The sequence below is a fragment of the Chiroxiphia lanceolata genome, chromosome 13 (genome assembly GCF_009829145.1).
Source record: "Chiroxiphia lanceolata isolate bChiLan1 chromosome 13, bChiLan1.pri, whole genome shotgun sequence".
NCBI classification, from domain to species: Eukaryota; Metazoa; Chordata; class Aves; order Passeriformes; family Pipridae; genus Chiroxiphia; species Chiroxiphia lanceolata.
This window is the reverse complement of record NC_045649.1, coordinates 4,721,693-4,738,512: the sequence shown is the minus strand read 5'-3', so window position 1 is coordinate 4,738,512 and position 16,820 is coordinate 4,721,693. Positions and strand designations below refer to the sequence as shown.

Here is a 16,820-nt window from a genome sequence, read left to right as displayed (position 1 = left end):
GTAACTTAGTGTTAAAACTCTTTAAGTGCTTAGGCACAGAACTACTGGCCTACTCATTCTAGATTTCAACCAAGCTGAGCCTGCCCAGTGATCATCATGCCCAAATACTTAAACACTAGAGAGTAAAACAAATAAACAGCCACATAAACTTCCTCACTGTAAGGCTTCTACAACCTTATCTGCACCTTTCAACATCCCAAGACGATTTGCATGATTTAATATGTGATATTATACAGTTCAGTCGTGTGTTCTCAAGTGGGCAGAATGACAGCGTGAAGGTTGGCATTCACTTCCAGGGCTGAAGGTGTAGAAATGGGGTCACAGGCACGTGCAGGGACAGAATTAATGTTGCTACACACTGTCCTACCTTGTAGCCTCCTGTACAACTTCGGGGGAACATAAATTAAAACTCTAAAGAGCTTCTTTCTGGTTTTAGTCAGGTGGCAGCTGAGTGTAGAGGGCTTAGCACAAAAATGGTGAAGCTGCTGGACCTCCAGTCTTCTCATTATGGGGATTGTGAAGCTCATCTCTTTTCTAAGGTGTTGGATGTCTACTGATAAGAGATATTATTAATGAATCCTTTAAATACAGGTTTTTTCTTTCTGGTTTCATGTGCTGTAAGCTCAGAAATAGCTCACAACAAGCAGAAGAAAAATGTGAAACAAAATTAAATGAAGAGGTGGAAGCTGGAATGGCTTACAAATCTTGTGGAAAAGGGAGATTTCCTGTCTACAGAAATATGGAGAGCTGGCAGATGACACCAGTGAAAGTCGTGATGCCTGTAAACTCAGATCCAAGCAAATTGTTTTTGTGTCTCTGTGTGTGCTAGGCAAAGTTCAGTCTATTTGTATCCAGCAGTTAATGTTTTACTCAAAGAGGGCACCTTTAATGGTTTGAACAGTTCTCTAATTAAGATATTAAGGCAATGGCACATGTAATTTGTGCCGCTTACTCAAACATGATCACAAGGACACAAGAGGTGTCATCAGGTTCTTCACGTAGTTCTGCTCCTTTCTGCTGAACTCAAGGCTAACCTTGGCCATCAATAACTCCAGCTCACTCCAGGGCACACTTAGCCCTCTTTTCCTACTTGTCAAAGTTCTGCTGTGGAAAGCAATAACAAATGGGAACGAGCTGGGAAAGAGGCAGGTATTGAGGCATCAACTGTATGGCAGGTGAGGAAAGTCCAGTGACAGACCAAAGGCAGTATTAGATGCTTCCAAAGGAAAAGATCCTCAGGGACTTATCCAGGGGATGTTTGTGCCAGAAGGTAACCATACACATCCTATAAACAGAAATTATGTCCAACCCAACAGCTCCTGAATGTAATCCTGCTTATCTTCATCCTGACCCCATCCTGCCAGGCATGAGCGTCTAATTTAATTATTGCGCCCTATATGAGATAAGAATTGTTTTCCCTGTTTTTATAAACAAGATACCATCAAAATTGCAACTTGGCACGGCTCACTGGTAAGTTCAGTGTGTTGCCTCATGGAAAATTAAACAGTGGAAGCAACAACAAGGCCAAACCCTTTTCGGTCAGCAAATAACAAGGTCTCCCCATCAGGACAAGCAGCACAGGAGAGCAGCAAGGAAGAAAGGGTGATTGTGACCCACCTTCTTAAACTAATTGGGAGATGGGCATTTTTAAAGCCAGTTGAGGAGAGAGAAGGTGTAGGTGGACCTAGGGGCTTTTCTCCATCCCTTTCTGTACAGTCTGCTCAGGACTCAGTTATTACCTATTCAGGTAATAATGTTCTTCACGCTGAAGAACTTTATGTGACACAGTAAAATAGACTACTCATGATTTTAACTTAATGATATACCTGAAAATAGTCTTTTTTCTACCTTAAAGCCAAAGAAGTGTAAATCAGGTTTCCATTCTTATGTTTATTCAATTAATAGAACAAAGATATATTTCTATTCCTGATAAAATCTATACATTACATTCAGTAATACTCAGGAATGTAAAGATGGCAATATCCACTCATAGAGAGTAAATTTACTTGCTCTTCCTCAAGGCAAATGAACAACAGCCAAAATGAATGGGGGTGTGATTTATTCCTTCCCACTGGCAGCTCTTCACTTCTTTAATTCTTCAGTCTAGTACTTTCTGGCCTCTACTATGGGTTGTGGAGCTCTTCTGCAGAGCTGCAGTGCCCTTTGGAATCACGGGAGGTTCTCAGGCTGTCATGGTGCAGATAATCTGCACTAGGGTACAGAACAGGACCACCCCAAAGCCAGTGGGGGCACCACACCTGTCCCCCTTGTCTGCACACCCAGCTCTCTGCTAGCCCAGTGAAACTCTGGATCTGATTTTTCCTCAGGTCTGGGGCTCCAAAGTTCAGAAAAACAGAAAAGTCTTATGAGTGAGATGTGTTGTCCTGACAGCTTCAGTTGTCATGGAGAAATGTGCAGCTGGATTCAGGGTGCCCTGAACTATGGAGCTATTGATTGTGTTGAACAAGAATTCAGGCTTGTACTATTAAAAAATTGCAATTAGGCTTGATGCCTCATTTGGGGCATGAAAGGCTGATTTGAGGAGGTGTCAAGGTAATCCTACTGCACCTACACGTGTTAGATGAGAGTTGTGTGTGCTCATCTCCTGGGTCCTAGAAATTTTGGCTGATACAGTTAAACTTTCTGAATAGCATGGAAGTTATATATATAAACTTAGATTAAAAAGAAATAAATTGGGGATTAGGAGTACTTTGAGATTGGGACATCAAAACTGAGCTGGTTTTAAGGGGCTCAGTTTCAGGAGCATTGAACAGCACCTAGAAGGCTCCTTTAGAGAATCTCAGTGTAGGCCACCATTATTTTTTTAACACCTAATAACTTTTACAGCATTTCAAAAACAAAATATGCTTTGAATTTCTTTCACCTCGAGAGCTTCTACTTAAAACAACAAGAAAAAGTGAATAAAGCTCAAAGGATCCATTTGAAAACCAGGAGTAAATCACTCATCATTGTCAATTGTGATGTTTTATATAGCACAATGCCTTTCTGAAGAAACTTTCCCTCCATGGCCACCATCATGCAACTCCCGAGAGCAAGTTAGGGCTGTGTAAGAGATCTGCAGGGCCCCCTAAAACACTTCTGAGAAAAAATGAAAGTCTTATTCCAACAGACTCAAGAGAGCTCACAAACAAAGGAGCCATTCAAAGCTTTATCGCAGCTTGGAGTGAGGGTGTGAAGATATTGGAAAAACTACTTAAAAAAGAAAGTCTTTCTGTTGAGGAAGAATGCAAAAGGCAGGTTTCCCACAAGAAGGTAAGTTCAAGGAGCACTGTCGACTTGACATCCAGTCATTTTTCACTTATGAGTGAAAAGGCTTTCAGAATTTTCTCTTCTCCTGAACACCCTCATTTTGATGCCTAAAAGTAGTATTTTCTTTTCTTGTGGTAAGCAGAATAAACTGACAGACCGCTCTACTGGCACTAAAATATATGAAGTCAACAAACTGCAAAAGGAGGGAAATTGTCTTTCTTCCACTCTCCATCTGCTGCAGGCAGCTGAAGAGTTACTTATAGCAACCGTAGATTAGGAAAAAAATGCACATTGCTATAGAAATTGCCAACAGTAGACTCACTTGGAGAGCTTGGCTTTATTTGTAGACATTTCCAAACATTATTTGTTCTTTTTCAGGGCCTGTTTCAAAATCCGTCGAAGCCAGAGACAAGACTTCCATTAATTTCAATGGCTTTGGAGCAGATTCCCAGAGGACAGCCTGTGGCACCCCCAGCTCTGGCATTTTTAGCAGTATGTCCATGCAGTCAAACTTCCAGTTGCAGAGAGAGAGCTGGATGATGCTACAGAACACATTCCTCACAAAAGTGAGCCAAAGGCACCCACTGGGAATGCACAGGCTGTGCCACTAAGTCTGATATGTTTGAGTCTCCTCCATCACACCTGTGCTTGCAGGAACGGGCTGTGTTTCTCATATCTTGAAGGCCAAAGTAGGGGCTGGCTGCCAGCTTCTGCAAAGCCTGGCAAGTCAGCAGGGCCCCCCAGAAGAAGCAAAGACTCTGAAGAAAATATCATGCAAATATACAGTGGCCAACTGACTGAACAGCAGGTGCCCCCAGCTCCGCCTGCTGCAGCAGCTTGGATGCAAAACGGTGGGGTTGGGGGTTCCCAAACTGGTGCCTGGGAAGTTTTGTATGTGGCCCAAAAGGGATTCCTAAATTGTGGACATTCCCAACAGAACCAGCTGATAATCATAGTTACGTGGTCTGTTCCAGGGAGGGGATGGGTGTCTGGGCCAGATCCATCAGATAATTAAAATATGGCCTTCTCCTGAGCAGAGAAACCCAGTTGGAATAGTCACATCTCAGCTGCTCCATAAGCTCTCCCTATTAATCAGTCAGAAATTCATGTGGGATCTGCTCCAATGGTTCCGCAGCTGAAGTCTTGATTTGCAGGTGTGGTGAGAAAGAAAACATCCAGCACAGTGTCTATGGAGGCATCACAGTATATTTTCTTCCCCTTTCCTCTCATCTCCCACAATTGTCCTACCCATTAAACACTTTCCCATAAACTTTATCTTGAAAACCCTCTTCATAGTCCTGCTTTATCCAGCTGAGCAAGACAGCCACGAACTGGAGGTCCAGAAAGGTCTTGGGATTGAAGATCACTCTTAAACGTTTGACTGGATGCAAACATTTGATACTTGACTTTGGCAGGAAGCTTTAAAGCTGGGGCTGCACTGGCACAGTGCAGGTGTGGGCATTGCCTTCAGCTCCCCGGTGCAACAGTGCAAGAGGCATTTCTGCAATGCAGGAATCCATCCAGCATCTCAGATTCCTGCACCTCTGGGCTGCAGTAACTGGCTCACTGATCCATGGCTAAATATAAGTGCATGTTCTTTCAGTTTTGGGTTATGGTGCCATAAATTAGTAATAATGGCATCAAATCCAATGGAGTTAATGCCAAGGGCAGGAGGATCACGATAGCTACAGATCCTTCTTTGTGCTGTGTTTCTACTGGAGCTTTGTAAACCTGATGGGTATCTTTCATAAGGAAGCTGAGGTGCACTTAAGGATTTCAGCTCTTAAATGTTGCTGGGCTTGCTTCCTGAGGTCCATCAGCAGCCTTTGGAATGTGCACATAGGGCTCCCAAGTAGTTCTGATGATTAAGGCAATATTTTCATCTTTTCTGAATCATTATTTTAACTTCAGGCCTTCTCCTCTACCTCCCAGAAGGTATAAATACTGTAGCTCTATGAAACTGAGCAACTTAGCTTTTAAGGGATGACAGGAGCATTTCACTTGGGGTGTGGAATTCTAAGACACGACAGTTCAAAATGAAACTTTCTTGGAACAGCTGAGATTAAACTGCATATGTGTAAACAGGTGGGCAGGATGAATACGATTCAATGATAGACATTGCATTAGCATCCAAAAGAAGCACCTCAGACAATTTAACAATTGCTAAAAATAAAGCAATGCAAAACCATTAAATAGTTTTAAAAATTTTAAATTGTATCTAGAGGAGCAGTATGTGTTTTCTCATCTCATAACTCCTTGCTTTGCTCACTTTCCTCATTCTCCTCTCATTCCTATTATTGTATCTCTTTGTTGTTGTTATAAAGACCTCCAGCTTTAACGTTTGCACAGTGATGCCTTTGATGGAGGAGCTTTATCTCACTTTCCCACGTGTCCAACAGCAGCATATATCAACTTTATCTTGTCTGCTCATGAGGAAAGCAATGCTTTAATGTGTTCCTTTCAAACTGATCCCTCCTGGGATGTGACATTTGCACAATGGGCCTCACAAGGCCCTTGCAGTGGCTCAGCACCAGCACCTGTTGTGTGTCTCCTTGGACACAATCACCATTATATATTGCAAGCAACCTGTTCCACGCTCTGTTGCTGCTGCTGTGGGAAGCAGCAAAGGGGAGGAACGCTGATGACGTGACAGGGATGACATCTCAAGTTTTTGAAGAAGGCAGCAAAAGGAGTGGTGGTGTGGTAAGCAGGACGAGTGCCACACAGGGCACTGAGCTGGGAATGTGGTTGGGGATTGCAGTTCTGGTTTCTCTTGCTGGATGTTTGGCTGGGGAGGAAGCAACTGATGATGAAGGAATCCCCTGCTCAAAGTACCAGCAAGCTTTCAACCGTTCCTGCTACGAGTTTGTGAGACTCCAGCAAAGCTTCACAAGTGCCCAGAGCTGGTGTGAGAGAGGAGGAGGGCACCTTGTCTTTATTCAAAATGAGGAAACTCAAGAGTTTTTACAAAAACATGTTGCTGAGGATCAGGAGTGGTGGATAGGACTCATTTCAAACTCCTTGCAGAATGAAACTACTGACGGTAGGTGGTTTTAGAATCACATCTTTAAATCTATATCAGCCCATGATGCTTTCTTAACATGGTAGAATATGCAATCAGTCCCTCTGTAGATATCTGCTGAGAAGCCTCTGTCTTTTGTTGCTGTATCTTCAGATCTATAGTAAGATGTTTTTAATTGCCTGCTTTACTTCCCAATTGCATATTATCCCCCTTTCCACTGGGTCTTGTGGTTGTGTGAACACGTGGTTTATTAGATCAGCTGCTGACCCAGTGAAACAAATGTGCTGGGTTAGGTCTCCAGTGGAAGAGCAGGCTGAGTCAATTCATCCCACAAGGAAGTGCTGCAAGGTCTGATGCAAGCAAAAGGGTGGAATCTTGAGGCTGGTATCACAGGACAAAGTGGCAGTGTCTGTTTTAATGATTGTATCAGGTTCAATATAAAATGTAATTGAAGATCCTTACCCAGACTAAACCACCTCTGCTTCAGTAGGAGCAGGGTTACAATCCTGCTCTGCAGGCTCTTAATTGAATTACTGTAGAAAATAAACATTCAGGACACAATTTCTTTGTTCACAGGGTCAATGATTTGGCTGGACTCTTCAAATATAAGCTACACTAACTGGTACAAGGATCAGCCATCTTCCTTCTCATCCACATGTGGGTACATCCTGAAGAATGCCAAGTATCAGTGGGGTGTGACTGAAAATTGCAGCCAGGAATTTGACTTCATTTGTGAGTTTGGTAAGATACACAAGTACTGGAACAGCAAAGTGCGTGTGCCGTGATCACAACTGGGCATAAATTGCCTTGTTGCTTTCAAAGTACCTGGGCAGTAACTTCATCAATCTTATTAAATGCAAACAAGCAAAATATAACCCCAGCAGTTGCTCTTTTTCCAGTGTGCTGTTGTAAGACCTGATCCAAAGAAGGAAGAACCCAGAAATCACTGGGACGTGCAGGTGCTCAGCAACCCACTGTTGAGGTCCAGGGTGCCAGCAGAGGGCTAGTGAAGCAGAGATGGGTCTGAGAGTGAATCTCGTGTGTAGCTGTCCATGACCACAGTGGACATCAGCTGGCTACTTTAAAGCATGGTTGCAAGAATAAATTCCCACATCCCCACAGCACCTGAGCGAGGTGGGACCTGTATGACTGCCCTGTAAAGACACTCTTGATCATAAATGTGTGCCAAAATAATTTCCATTTGTAACTGAAGCAAAAATACAGCCAGGCTTCCAGAGAAACCACTCCTGGCAGCCTGGAGTGAGCAAAAGTGAGAGCAAGTTTTTCCTGTTTCTTCCTAGACCCCTCCATCAGGTGAAGTTCAAGGGCATCCCCGGGCTAAGGAACCAGACAGGAACCTGTGCTTCCTGATGGCATTTCAGTGCTCAGGCAGAAAATCTACAGACATTGTGTCCCTTAGATTGTGACTTGGAAAAAACAGTCCTGGAAAGGAATGCCTGCAATATCATCCCATTCAACATATAGATATGAGGGGAATTTGTGTTCCTTGCACTTTGCACATAAGTACTTTAAACTGTAACTAGAACTGAGGTCATAAGCACTGGAAGAACAGTCTGGCTGTGGGCTCACTAATATAAAAAGACTTTGAATCAAGTATGCAAGTACAGGTTTCCACAAGCCCTAGAAGTGCTGCTGCCCTGGTCCAGCACTCCTCTACTTCTGACATTAATACCAAGTTGTTCCACAATAAGCAAAGCTAATAATGTTTTATTTCCTCTCCTGATTTTCTGTTCCACATCCTCTCCCTGCCCTCCTCCCCAACACTCCCAGTTCACTCCCAAATCCCCAGCACGTCCCACCTCTGCAAATACTTTTCATTCCCTCAGCTCCCTCCCCTGCAGCTCTGCAGCTGCTCCAGAGCTCCAGCTGTATGGGTTGACCAGTGGAATCCCACCTCACGGAGCAGATAAACAGGGTTATAATCCCTAGTCCTAATAGAGGTGATGATGTAGCTCCTTCTCTTCTCCCTAGCAATTGCTTTTCATGAAACTTTAGGGTGTTTAGAGGTTTATATCAAATTTGGCTGAAGATGACTAACATTAAAAATGATTGGGGGAGAGGAAATTGGCAGACAGTACAATCCCTTAAGCTTATTTTCCTTGCAAAAACAGACTAAAATTATTTTTCCATTACAGCCACGGTAGACAACTGTCTGCTTGCAAGGAAACTATCATCTGTTACCATAGGATCTGACTTAGAGCCCATTAAATTCAAAGAGAGTTTGCATTATTGGGCAACAATATCCTACACTACATCCATCATTCCACTACCCAGGAAAGCAGATTGTTGAGGCAATTATAGCCTTGTTTTCAGTATCTCCAGCCCACGTGCATTCACACATGAGTAAAAGAGTCTTCTTTTACCAGCCTTGCATGCAAGGAATTAGATCCAATATCCCAAAGAAATGGGAAATATTTTCATTAGCTTCTCTGGGTGATAAATGTTTGGAAATTTCCACAACTTGACAGTGCCTCGGTTTTTCTGTAAAATGGATGTAGTGGTACTTCACAGCTTCATACACGGCTACTGGGAGCTTGGTGCTCACGGACACTGAAATGAATAGTGGCTCCATATAGTACCAATATTTGAATTTAATCTCTCTGATGCCTGGGAACTTGTCTACTTGATCATCTGAGCTAGGAATATGGGCACAATCAACTGACCAGACAGCGTTCTGTCTTCATCCTTTCTTTGCACATCTACCCGAGCATTATTTGTGTTTCTTATTATTTCAATTCTACCATTTGGTGCTCTGTGGGTTAGCAATTTATTGTAGTAAATATGTGTGTATTGAACCAGGGTCTGTACATAGGAATGCAAATCAGGTTTTGTGCACCTTTCCATGTAAAAGTTGCTGAGACAGCAAAGACTGCAGGAAATCTTTATATAAAGTAAAGAACCAAAAAATGCACTAGATAATAGTCTGGACTAGAATTTAACAGCAAGTTATTTTTCAAGCTTATTTAGAGAGCTCTAATCTGTAAACTGATCATGTTGCTATAGTTACAGCCAGGCTTAGCCTTAGCCTTTAAATAACAATAGCACACAATTATTGCAGTGTGCACACACTGGCACAGTTAATAGAGGGACCTGAGGGGAATGATCCAAACAGCAACTGGAGGACAACTTACTTAAACCTGGGACAGCTGAAACAAAAACATTCTTTTCCAACACTCCCACATGGGAGCAGTCTTTCACATCCTCCTCTTCAGGGTATTAAGTATCCTGATTACTACAGGATACTAAGAATTCTGACAGATAATTAACTGTCCTAGATTAATCAAAGAATGGGGTGTATGCATTTAGAGCTATGACCTTACTCATCTGAGCAGTCCTGCTGAATGAAGTCAGTCAAATATCACACAGGAACAAAGGTGTCTCTGTAGCAGAAATGGGATCAGGTCCCATACTTAATATGCAAACTATTCTCCTCAGCAATTACCTGAAGATTATGCAAATCACACCCCACCACAAGGCTCTTTCGGAAGTAAAGAGTAACTTTAAACCTTCCAGTATTGCAAGTCAAACAAATGTGAAGACTTTTCCCCCCAAAAAAGTTTACTTTATAGATTGAAATATTTTTGTTTTTTGAAAATGTCCTCAATGTTTTGTTTAAGGTAGTTAAAACATAAATCTATTAATTTTGACTTTTAAAAAATAAAAATATTTATTATTTGAGTGGGGTTTTTTTTCATTTTCTTAATTGTTTAGCTTAGAAGGGAGGAAAAGGAAGAAAGAGAAACAAAAAAAGGGGACATGCAGTAGAACTGTAGCAGGATTTTTCAGAAATGCAAAAAGTTAGATTATTTTTTTTTCCCACTAGAATCTGGCCAGAGCATTGCATGTGATAATTACAATGCCACTGTGCAGTGTGGATCTGGAGAAGTTATTCAAATTGGAGAGAGCTTCTATGGACGGAAGACTCCTCATTACTGTGTGTCTGAGACTCCACTCCAGGAGGATACAGATGAAGGCTGCAGCTGGATCAGTGTCAAAGATGAAGTAGCAGGTAATTTATGGCATTGCTTGTCAGAAATAGAGAGTATGTGCCAAAGTTCCTGGTCCCTGAAGTACTTTATCTTGTATTTCAGTGGAGTTTGTGAATGGGAAAGTGGATTATTCCTAAAATGAAGGGGATCACAGAGAACTGACAGGGAGGAGGTTCCTACAGGAGGTTGGATGGAAAGGAGGGACTTTGGGAGGAACAAAGATTCTGAGAAGGGGAGGAGGAGCAAAAGGAGGGACTTTATGAGGAGCAAAGATTCGGAGAAGGAGAGGAGGAGCAAATGGAGAACAAGGGTGCACCTGACTCCTCTCGCTGTGTGAAGAAAGTGTGTGGGCACATTACTCCCTGACAAACTCAGTGGGAGATGCCAGGGTTGGCAAAGATGGGAGAGGACACATCCAGACAAACCCAACTCCAACCCAGGAGGGTTGACACCCACAGGAACATGAGGGCAGGAGGGACCTGCTGCTCCCTTCCATGTGTAGAGCACTGACCCCGCTGGGGCCAAGGGCTCTGCTGCTTCCCAGACTAAACAGTGACTGTGACCCGTCCCTGTGGGGATTCTTTGGGCTTTTTTACCTGCTCTAACTCAGCTTTATTCCAATAAAATAAAATGGTGCTAAGAAATACGAGGCATTAAGCAACATACTGCAGCCAAAGGGATGTGGAAGTTTGTCTAGAACTCAGTAACATGGTCCTGCTTCTCCTCTGCTTTTTGTTCCTCTGTTGTGACAGTCAAAGACAAAACCCACCAGTTGATATAAAGCTCTCCTTCTTTCCAGGCCAGTGTCACGGTCTCCAGGCCTGCCAGGTGACAGCAGATGGCACTTTCTTTGGAGATCCTTGTCCAGCTTGGGGAAGCTATTTGTCTATTCAATACCACTGCAAGGAAGGTAAGAGGGAAGGGGCTGGCAACACCAAAAGCCTGCCCTGCTCTGTGCTGGAACACTGTGACCACTGATATTTATCTTAAAAATCACTGCTCCATCCTCAGGGAAGAAACTGGAATAGCAGTGACCACTGAAAATAAGCATGAAAATGTAGATTCCCTGCCCTAACTGAGGGGTTTGGATAGAATACAAAGCTTGGAAATCCAGACACATAAAACACACTGGAATAAAATTATGTCCAACAGGAATCTTGACCAGTAGGTGTGGAAAAGAATCAGCTCCCTGTCACACCACCAACACACACAAATCAGCAGCAGCATCAACCCTGTTTTGGAGCAGGCTGGCTCTCAATGCATGAAAATGAATTAAATTATGTAAGAAATGCAGGCAAACACTGGCATGGAGTTCTGTCATTCTGTTTTACAGGTCTGCAGCTGGTTGTGACAGATTCATGTTTTGTCTTTGAAAATATCACGGTCAGCCTGAACTGGCTGCTCTCACCATACTCTGGCAACCTGTCCTGTACCATCAGCACTGGAGATGGTCACACTATCGATCCTTACCACCCTCCAACGTAAGATATATCCTTCCTGTAGCATCAGACAAACACCACATTTCATTGCTTGTTCCCAGTCTCATAAATGATATGTTAAAAATTAGGTAGATTAATAATAGGCCATAACTACAAGACACTTGGATCTGCAGAACCCTGTTTTGAAATTGCTACAAAATTTTATGTCAAGCTGCCAACCACAATATTTCTTCTGTTTATTATAACAAGTGTTTCCTAGTTCTAAGAGAATTTATTCCAGATCCTAAGGCTCAAAATTACTGAAAACACATCAGTAATTGCCAAGGAATATGCAAATGTTATTTTCTTAACTTTAAAGAGTATTTTTTGATAACATTTAAAATATAACAAGGACATTCTGGACTTTTTATTTTTTTTTCAATTGCATAAAAATTCTATCTTTTAGAGATCAAACATTTTTCTGTTGGATTTAAAAATCAGATTCTGTCCAAGTGCTGGGAAAGACAGAGAAGGGCTCTAGAAATTTATTTATCTACTGATGGAATCCTACTTGGGTGAACTAGGAAAACAAAGAGTACAAGAACGAAAACCAAAAAGAATTAATGTACTAGATACAGTAAACTTTCTTTCAGAGCTACAGACACAGACCTGTAGCTGTAAAGAACTTGAAAAGAAAATCTTTAGTAGCGAGCCTTTATGCAAAATATATTTGCCAGCTGTAAGCAGAGGCTTGCTGGTTTTATGGGAAGCACTTCACCTACTAAATAGCTCACAGACACACTCACCTGTGTTCTGTGTCCAGTCTGATACCCACTCATAGGAATTGCCTTTTTGGGTCTGATCTTGTCTTTGGCATGTTTTGGAAGTCCAGTTAGAGTGAAACCTGTTTCTTCATTCAAATATCTAATGAAAAATATGCATTATCAGGGGTGATATGTCCTGACCTTTGCATTTACTGGGTGATACCATGGTAAGAATCTAAGGAGTTCGGAGAGAAGAGTTTTGGGAATATTACTGATTTGCCTCCCCTGGTGTTTGTAATTCAGGAAGGATATCCTTAGGCTCTTTGCACCATGTCCCTGTGTGTGTTAGTGACAATAGCAACCCCCACAACCATTCAGCTCCCACTGCTCTCCTGACTGGAGCTGCACTAGACCCAGGAGTGAACAGACATTTTTGCTGGCACAGGCAAGGACAGAAGCAGCTGCACCTAAAACCTGTCATCTCCCTACTTGACAGCAAAATGCACCCACCCTTACAGATGTGCTTTGGGGATGACCACCCTGATATACAGCCCTAATAACACCATAGATGTAAAAAGGGGACAATCTTCAACCCCACGAATTCTATTCAAATAAACAAGGGACTACAGTGATTGCAGGATTGCTGAGTCAGGTCAGAAATTTGGGAATGATACCAGTGTTACCATGTAGGGTGAAGGACTTCTCAGGACAGGCTTCCACAACAAGCAGCTGTTCTCTTACTGTTCCAGGCTGGTCAGCAACATCACACACAGATACTCCTCTCCTGGAGAGTTCACTGTTTTTGTGGAATGCACCACCAGTGAATGGCACGTGATGGCACAGAGGCAGGTGACTGTCCAAGATAAGATGGATCAACTGAGCATTACTGGGTGCTACAGCCAGTATGAAACTGGGAACAGCTCTCACTGCCGAGCACTGTATGGGGAGGTGTTGTGGATTCAGGTGGAACTCAATGGAGGTGAGGGTAATTTCTCTGCATAATTTCAAGGGCAGGATAAATATTATGCCACCCACGGGACAGAAGCAAGGTTTCCATTATGCAAAGCAATCCTTCTTTTTAGAGAATGCTTTCCCTCTCATTCCTGCAGCTGAATGCTCTTAGCTGCATTGGAGGGCTTCTTTCTCAGAGGTGTTTCACCACCTAAAACATAAGTATGAATGACTTTTTCCTATTCACAAAGCTGACAGAGCATGAGCTCTGTCAGAGCATGAACTCTAACTTTAGTCATATAAATCCACAGGATGCCAGTCAGAATGTTCCTGTATTTGAAGTTAGAAATTCACAGAAATGCTTCTCTGACTGAGGGTAAGAGGATTCCATGCTGAGCTGGGCACATTTGCTGCTGTACATTTCTTTCTCACTTCAAGTTTCTGGAAGCCACATTTATGCTGAAAAAATAAAATTCAGTAGTGTATGAATTCTCTTGGCTGCCCAAATAGTACCAGCAGGAAACACATGATAGACTTCCATAAAGTCACCTAAAGTGACTTTATTAAAAAAGACTGCATTGCTGCAGTTCTTGTGACTCCTGCATAAATACTGGAGTGCTGCACAAAGCAGCTGGAATTGGTTGGCCTATTACACAAGCTGTGAGAAATTTCGGTGTGTGTTTTTGCAGGCAACGGAGTGACCTACATTATGTCAGCAGATAACATAACCCTGGCTGAATCCAGTGCAAAGGAAGGAATTGCCCCTCATAACCTGACACTGGACAGTGCCTCTCAAGAGCTGCTAGGCCCAGGGATACATCAGCTGGAAATCCGAGCATCCAGCAACACGATGGCGTCAGAGATCTCTGAGACTTTTGCTGTTCACTTAGTTGAGCCAATATCTGGGCTTCAGGCTGCATTGGCTTCCCACACTCTGCAGCTGGGGGAGAATTTGGAGGTGAATGTCTCTGTGTCTCGTGGTGCCCCAGCTGAGGTGACGTTTGAGGTGACGGGATCGAAGGGAAGTCACTCTCACACGGAGGATGGTCCTCGTGGGGAACCTCGGACATACGTGGTTCCCGTGCACTCGGAAGGTACAGCACTGACACCTCCTGTGCTTCCCAAACACTCACAGCTGAGCAGAGCTCACAGAAAGGCTCACAGCATCCTGGGATGGAGGGGACAAAAAAGTACAGCTGAATTTGGTGGCTTTTCCGACTGCTAAACTTGATGTGCAGAGCAGTGCGAGCAGCACGGTCGTAGTGACTTGTAAGGGAGCTAAAAGGCTTCACCCAAGCCTTGCAATGGAAAAGGCACAGTAAAAAGATATAGGGTATATTTTTTTATGACACAGTCTGATTCAAGTACAAATGAGGACATTTTCTTAATCACAAAGTGTTTTCTTCCTGTTTGTTCATATGTATAACATTTCAAGCTTAGACTCCTCTGCATTTTACACTGAAGTAATTAACAATCTGAGGAGTTCTCAGTAGAGATGTCAAAGAAAAGGGGAGCTTTTCTGTGTGCCCATTTCTAACTCGTAGTTTTTGTTGGACTCAATTATGAATAAGCTTTTAAGTAATATTTTCTTTCCATTACTAAGTAATCAAGGCCTTTAAAATGTGAAATTAAGGAGTTTGTACTTAGGAGTTAATTCAGTGGCAGAAGATAAAAAAATTCCGTCCTCCAGTGAACTATTCCAATCCCATGCCAAGGTTGGAACAGTAGAAGCTAATTATAATTTCATTTGATGTTTTAAAATTATTCAATATTAGAAGTTTTATTAGGTCTTCCTGTATCCATCTGAACATCCCATTCTTTGAGGCAGAAATTTTCAAACGAGACAGCTGCTCTCTCAAGATGCCTGAACTCATTTGGACTTCAATATTTTTACACCTCTAGTTTACTGTGTGATAATAAAAACAGCTGGCAAAGAACAGCATGGTAAGGGCTAGGACAAAGGCAGATGGCTTATCAGAAGTTGAGATTAAGGAGAATATTCCTTGAAAAACCTTCCAGTAGAGGACACCTATCAGAAAACCCCCTGAAAACAGAAAAGAATAGGATTTTCTATACAAATTGGATGTTATTCCCCAAACCTGATAGACTGGTCCCAGTGCTACTCTTAACTGGCCATTTGTCTTCTCTAGGTATTTTCCTAGTGAAAGTGGTGGCCAAGAATGCCTTCTCAAACATGAGTCTGGATCTTGGATTCATCACTGTGTTGGCAAACACTTCCCATAAAAAAGGTAATGGCATTAATCTGACAGTGCTGGTTTTGACCACACTTTTTGCAATCACAGCCCTTAATGGAATATTTATGGTTTGCATCTAGTAATTGCTTTCCTTCCAGCAGCAGTGCTGAAAACTTCTGTGGAGGCTTCTTCCTGATGAAGGCAGATTCCCTGACTTTGAAGTAGTCATAAATTAGCATCACCCTGTATATGCTACACATTACTCATTTGCTGTTTGTCCTAGAAATAATTAGTGGAGTTTATGGCTCAGGACACAGCTTTGAAACCAGAAAATATTTGCATCACAGCAGTCTCAAAATTGCTGTCAGTAAATGCTTCTAGATGGCTCATCCTTACATTTACCAAATCAGATTATACCAGGAATAAAGTAACCTTAGTTCTAATTGTATTGAAACTTTCCCAGTGCTTCCCCCCAATTTTTCTTTGTACATCACCTTCTGTGAATATATTTTGATTTACACCGTTATGTTTGAAGAATCAGGATCATCTTCTTTACAGTCTGTGATGAGCTTGTTGTTACACTTTTACCTATTTAACTTGACTGCTCTAGAGTCTGATTCTTGCAGACCTGTCACACTGTCAGCAGTCAAACCCTGTGGATTCAAGTCATATTCACTGAGGATGTCTGAAAGCTTTACAGGTAGCACTAAAATATCCTACTCTTTTTGGCATTAAACAGATTCTGCTAAGGAAGAAGGCAGCTACAAAACAAATGTCCAAAAGGCAAATGTAAGTATTATTCAAGGATCTTTCTTTAAAATTGAAATACATATAAATTTTTCTTACCATTGAAAGTGCTGCATAAGATATTGGAGAGAAGTATTCATGTCTTAGTAGATTAGGGACCAGGTGTTCTGTGCCCCAAATGGTTTAACACAAAACCTACGCCAAAAGTCTTGGAGGCAAATGTGTTTGCAGGCATTCAATCTAAAATTCATAAAAAAATATTAGAGAAAATGAACTTTTCCCAGCATTTCAGTTTTGGAAGCTGAAATTTGTTTAGATTAATTTTTAATTAATCTACTTGGATACTGCAAACCTCTCCCTGAAGCGTGATCCTTCAAGCAGAATTTAATATATTTTTGTATTGTTTCCAAGTGTTTTCCACTTCTGTATTGAAATGTATAAAT

General features: G+C 42.1%; 1 protein-coding gene across 1 annotated transcript in view; it reads left to right on the top strand.

Moving 5' to 3' along the window:
- The window catches only part of PKD1L2 (polycystin 1 like 2), a 47,338-nt gene that overhangs the window by 2,989 nt on the left and 27,529 nt on the right, over positions 1-16,820 (top strand). The window contains 11 exon segments of the mRNA XM_032701527.1: positions 3,649-3,762; positions 5,853-5,897; positions 5,900-6,313; positions 6,869-7,033; positions 10,137-10,322; positions 11,102-11,212; positions 11,636-11,783; positions 13,234-13,463; positions 14,125-14,529; positions 15,586-15,684; positions 16,370-16,419. Coding sequence (XP_032557418.1) covers positions 3,649-3,762; positions 5,853-5,897; positions 5,900-6,313; positions 6,869-7,033; positions 10,137-10,322; positions 11,102-11,212; positions 11,636-11,783; positions 13,234-13,463; positions 14,125-14,529; positions 15,586-15,684; positions 16,370-16,419 — 1,967 coding nt within the window.